General features: G+C 39.3%; 1 protein-coding gene across 1 annotated transcript in view; it reads left to right on the forward strand.

Moving 5' to 3' along the window:
* The window catches only part of LOC101851570 (A-kinase anchor protein 9), a gene marked incomplete in the record, with an annotated part of 155,691 nt that overhangs the window by 125,401 nt on the left and 25,225 nt on the right, over positions 1 to 5,065 (forward strand). Inside the window, 6 exon segments of the mRNA XM_035969062.1 lie at positions 620 to 979; positions 1,379 to 1,543; positions 2,065 to 2,325; positions 2,831 to 2,986; positions 3,777 to 3,932; positions 4,637 to 4,766. Coding sequence (XP_035824955.1) covers positions 620 to 979; positions 1,379 to 1,543; positions 2,065 to 2,325; positions 2,831 to 2,986; positions 3,777 to 3,932; positions 4,637 to 4,766 — 1,228 coding nt within the window.

Genomic DNA, 5,065 nt, shown 5'->3' on the forward strand with positions numbered 1-5,065 from the left:
ACACACACACCCGCACACACACATACACACTGGACATAGGCTCATACACTTGCATACTCACTTAAACATCACCAAACTTGCTTTCCGTTTTTTCTTTTTCAATCCTACGCTCTCACACTCCTATAGAGACATGTTTTCAAAGACATTTTAAAAAGTTGTAATTCTCACATGCACTTGCTCTTGTGTTTGCATGCATTCTTAACAGGTGACTGATTGGTAGGTTATACATGCGTGTACGTGCTCACTTCTGCACAATCATATACAAGCACCCATACTCTTGGCCCACACTCAGAGAGACTCAATTCTCTTGGTCTGGCTTCCTGCTGATCTGTTTAATTCTTTACCATTTTCTAGATCATTACAGGAAAGTATGTCATAGATTTAGGTCAGTAGATCAAGTTTTGCTTACTTTATGTAAGGCATCTAAATGAAAACACATAAAACACCCAATGCTGTATTGATTATGCCTCTCTTAGGATGGATAGTAGTTCTACGCTCATTGGTACCTTTGGTGTATCTCTGTCTCTCTTGTATTTCCTATTGCTGTTTTGTTTCATGTCCTCATTCCTCAGTGTATTTCCTTATTCTAAGTTTACAAGTCCTCTCAATCTGCTATCAGGTGAACAGCCTGGAATCCTCTGAGAGTTCTTTGTTTGCCAAATGCGAGGAGTTGGAGGCCACCAGAACCAAAATGGAGGACAGGGTTCACGAACTGGAGATCCACGAACGCCGGCTCCGAGAGCTGGTGCGGAGACTCAAGCTCGATGAAGAACACTGGCTGAGCAAGTCTGGCGGCATGGAAACAGCTGTTGCAGAACTCTCGGCCAATGAGCAGCAGCTGAAGCGTTTGCTGCAGGATGTGGAGCTGGAGAGAGGTGGCCTCACTGAGCGGGCAGAGTACCTGGAAGCCAGGATCAGAGAACTGGAAAATGTGGAGGTCACTCTGCTGCAGCGGGTCAAGAACTATGAGAATAATGAGGTGAGGAATCGCTGTGTATATTCCTACAAATTTCATGTTTTTTCTTGTTTAGCTGAAAAAGAATGGTTCAGACAGAACTTGGCTGTTTAGTGTGTATTATTATGATATTTCAATATTATAGAATAATCAGCTGTAATTGTTGACAACCATTTAACGGGTGGTTGGAGGGTGCCACAGGAAGGTTCTACTTCTCAACTTTTCCTCTGTTGTTTCTATTCGTCTATTTTACTCTTCCCAGCACGAAATGGCCATTATTGTGTCGATGGACTTCTCTTTACTTAAATAAACAAACAACAAAACAAACAACACTTGATATTTCAACTGTAATAATAAAAGTACAAATTATGTACTTTGTATTTTGCATGAGATGTCACACTCACCGTTTCCTCTGACCAACAGGTAACTCTCCAGAACCGTCTTGTCCACTTGGAGAACTCGGAGGCCGCTGCCCAGAGCAAAGCATCAGAGCTGGATGTGATCAACATGGATCTGTCTCAGCGTCTGCAGCGGGCAGTGGAGGAGAACGCAGTGCTGAGTCAGCACGTCACTCAGCTGCATGGACAGGTGGGTAGCTTACTGGTCAGTGTAGGGGCCAAGGATCATCTTTATAATGAGTAAGGTGCACATATGCTCGCCTTTTTAATTTTGGAATACTGAAAAATGCTACTTGAAGTAAATTTGCATTAAATAAAAGTCAGCTTATTCATTATTTCATTTTCAATAGGCCCCAAGAGTGTGTTGAATCAGTACCTATCTGAAGTTGGAGGCTAATAGAAAGTACCATTACAGGTTCCTTCTTCACTAATGTACCTTACTTCATCAGACAGATGAGTGAACAGTGTTGTTGGGTGTCATCTCTGTCTTATGTAGTTCTCTATTACTGTTATGGTTTATTCATGTGCGTGTTCCTCCTCTTTCTATTTGTTGTTGAGCTATTATTTCATTGGATGTTTTTGAACAGTTCTTTTTTAGTTCAGTATCATACCAGTGTCATTTACTGGTTATTTAGTTCTTCATAAGCCCTGTTGTATGATCATTTTTGTTTTCGAAATACTGTAGCCTGTTTAATTTTCCCTTTACAACAGGTTCAGGACTTGGACCGACGTCTAATGACCAGCAGAGACTCTGAGCTGGCCTACAAACAACACGTTGAGAGCTTGCAGAAAAATGAGAGCTCCTTGCAAAAGAAAGTACGGGAATATGAGCTACGAGAAATTGACAGTCAAGCCAGAATTAGAGAGTTGGAGCAGACCAGCGAGATTACTAATGACAAGCTGGCAACTCTTCAGCGCTCGGAGAACAAGCTCAAGTATCGTGTACAAGAGCTGGAGGGCATTGGTGGTCAGGTAGGGAACTCGCTTGTTTTACTTTACTCATTTTGATCTGAATTGTTACTTTGCTATCTCTTTTCCATAATCTGTTGAAGAATTAGTAAAATCTGGACAAAGTGTTGGTTTTGTTTCACTGCACTCATTTTTATCTGAATTCTTACTTTACTATCTCCTTTCTATAGGCGGTTGAACAATTAGTAACATCTGTACAAAGTGATGGTTTTGTTTATTATATATTTGAATTTAGAGAAAGATTTTATCGTCCCTCTTACACAAAAGACAAATATTCTGGTTGAGTATATTTCTCTGCCTGATGAGGAATCAAATTTCCCTGTTTAAATGATTTGTAGGATGTCCAATTACCAGTTTGTTTCTTTTTGTCGTGCATAGATTCATCTCAAGCATTGAACAGAATAGGGTGGTGATTGTAGATTATGAATCCTAAGTTAGGACGTAACTGTCAAATTATGTTTGTGTGGGTATTTTTGTCTGTAGCTAATCTTGCCATGTATGTGTTCAGATCCCTGGTGAGCTGACCCCGGCCCAGAGACAAAAGATGCCTCAGAAGCTGGAAGATTGTCAGAAGAGAGTGATGGTTCTACAGTCCCAGGTAGAGAACCTTCAGCTACAACTGAGACAAGCCCTCAGTGTCACACACAACGAAACTACTTCACAGGTGAGTGGGGCGCTGGGTCAGGAGGCTGGTCAGAGGGCACTGCTGGTGGGCCCTACTTCTTTTCTAGCCTTCTGTTATTTCTGTATGTTTATTTTCTCTCCCCCCGACTCCGCCAAGAGGAGAAGGGAACAGGAGGAAAAAGACAGAGTATTCTCATTCTTCTATTTTTAGCAATTTATGTAACTCATATGAAATAGGTTCCCCCCCCCCCCCCCCCCCCCCCCAAACTAGTAACTGAAGCTGTGACCGTTAAGGAGGGGTGGGGGCTGGCAACAGCGGATGCCTTAGTGTGATGAGAGGAGAGAAAGATAAGGTATTTATTGTGGTGGATGAAGACTTTTATTTACCGATTTCCTGTGTTCTCTGCCTGGTTGTGTGTGTGTATATGTGTGTGTGTGTGATTGCATATGTGCAGAGTGATATGTTTTTGTGTATACTTGCGTTCACTTTGCGTTATGCTCATGTGTGCTACTAGTAACTGTGTTTATATGGGTATTTGATGTTCTTGAGCATATGTGATTACACTTTGCACACATACTCATATACGTTTCCATAAGCTGTGAGTGTAAGGGTACCTGAATGTCTCGTATGAATGTTTCTGTTGATGTGCGTTGGAATACAAAACCAAAGACTTTATAGAACTCTATGTGAGACACTAGGAGAATGTGGCCTCCTCTTGACCTTTTCTTTGTTTTATTTTTAAATATAAGGATTCCAATGGTTTATAATTATACTTAAGCTTGTAAACTTTATAGAAAAAAGACATAATTTGGATATTATGTATTTCCAGGAGGAAGACAACAGTATGTTATCAGTTTCAAATGATGACTATAAGCAATTACAGACTAAAGCAGCATTGCTTGATGAGACCACATATCAGATGGAAGAAGTTGAAAAGCTGAATGAAGAACTAGAAGCAACAATTTTGCAATTGAGACAAGGCAAGGTAAGTGACTTGAAGTCCAGGTTCTTTTACTCTTTCTTTTAACAGTTTACATGAATGAATTAAAAGTATAGCTCTGTATTAATTTTTTTTCCCCTAAATATAGAAAGGTGTATATTTTAATGTGGTATTTCACACAAATTTTGTGAATCAACTTTTTAAATATACATTCAGACTGTGAAGTTGTTTTATAAATCATCACCTAATATGCTTATTCGGGTGCTCAATATTTATTATATTTTTGTGATCGAGATTCAGTTTATAATGTAACAAACAAGTTTGAGATTGGTTTTTTACTAAGGCTAAGAGGAAGTGAAAGATGCTTAATAGAAATATGTTGTGCAGTGTGTTTTCACAGATAACTAGTGTCATTTCTGACCAATTCTGAAAAAATGTTTTTCTACATATCTTTTACCTATCCTTTTAACCAAAAAAAAAGATGTGCTATTGCTCAACCTTTTTATTGAGGGGTACTCGATGCTCTAATTTAACCATGTCTTGAGTGATGGTAATTTTTCTTTTGAGTTTACCCTGATTTTATAAGATTCTTGAACTAGATTAGACGTATATTGTCCAACATAATTGTATTTTAATGGCTGGCTCTTTTCAAAAGTTGAAAGATATACATGTATACTTAAAAGGTGTTCTCATGTGTTCGATGAAATTTGTTTTCATAACTTTAAAATTTGATGCATTTTTCTTTCCAGGGTGCAAGTGGCCATGAGGTAGAGATTGAAGTCTTAAAGAGGAGACTCGCCTCTTACAAGACTTTAATAAGCAAACTGAAGTCTAGTCTGTCTACAGGGCAGGCGACCTCTTTGTTGGAACCTGACCAAGGTGAGATGTATGGTCTTTTCCCTTGTCTGTGTTACGTTAATAGAAAGGTCACATCAATACCTGACAAATAATAATAATAATGATAATAATGAAGATCATTTCTATAGCGCCCACTCCCGTGTAAACACAGCTCTAGGCGCTTTACATAAATGCATGTACGAACAATATACACGCACGCGACACACACACACACCCAAATATACACACTCATACACACACAAACACACACACACACATATACACATACACACTCAAACACACACATACACACACACGAACACATAACACGCACACATGTG

This window comes from Aplysia californica, unplaced genomic scaffold (genome assembly GCF_000002075.1).
Source record: "Aplysia californica isolate F4 #8 unplaced genomic scaffold, AplCal3.0 scaffold00110, whole genome shotgun sequence".
In the NCBI taxonomy this organism is placed as follows: Eukaryota; Metazoa; Mollusca; class Gastropoda; order Aplysiida; family Aplysiidae; genus Aplysia; species Aplysia californica.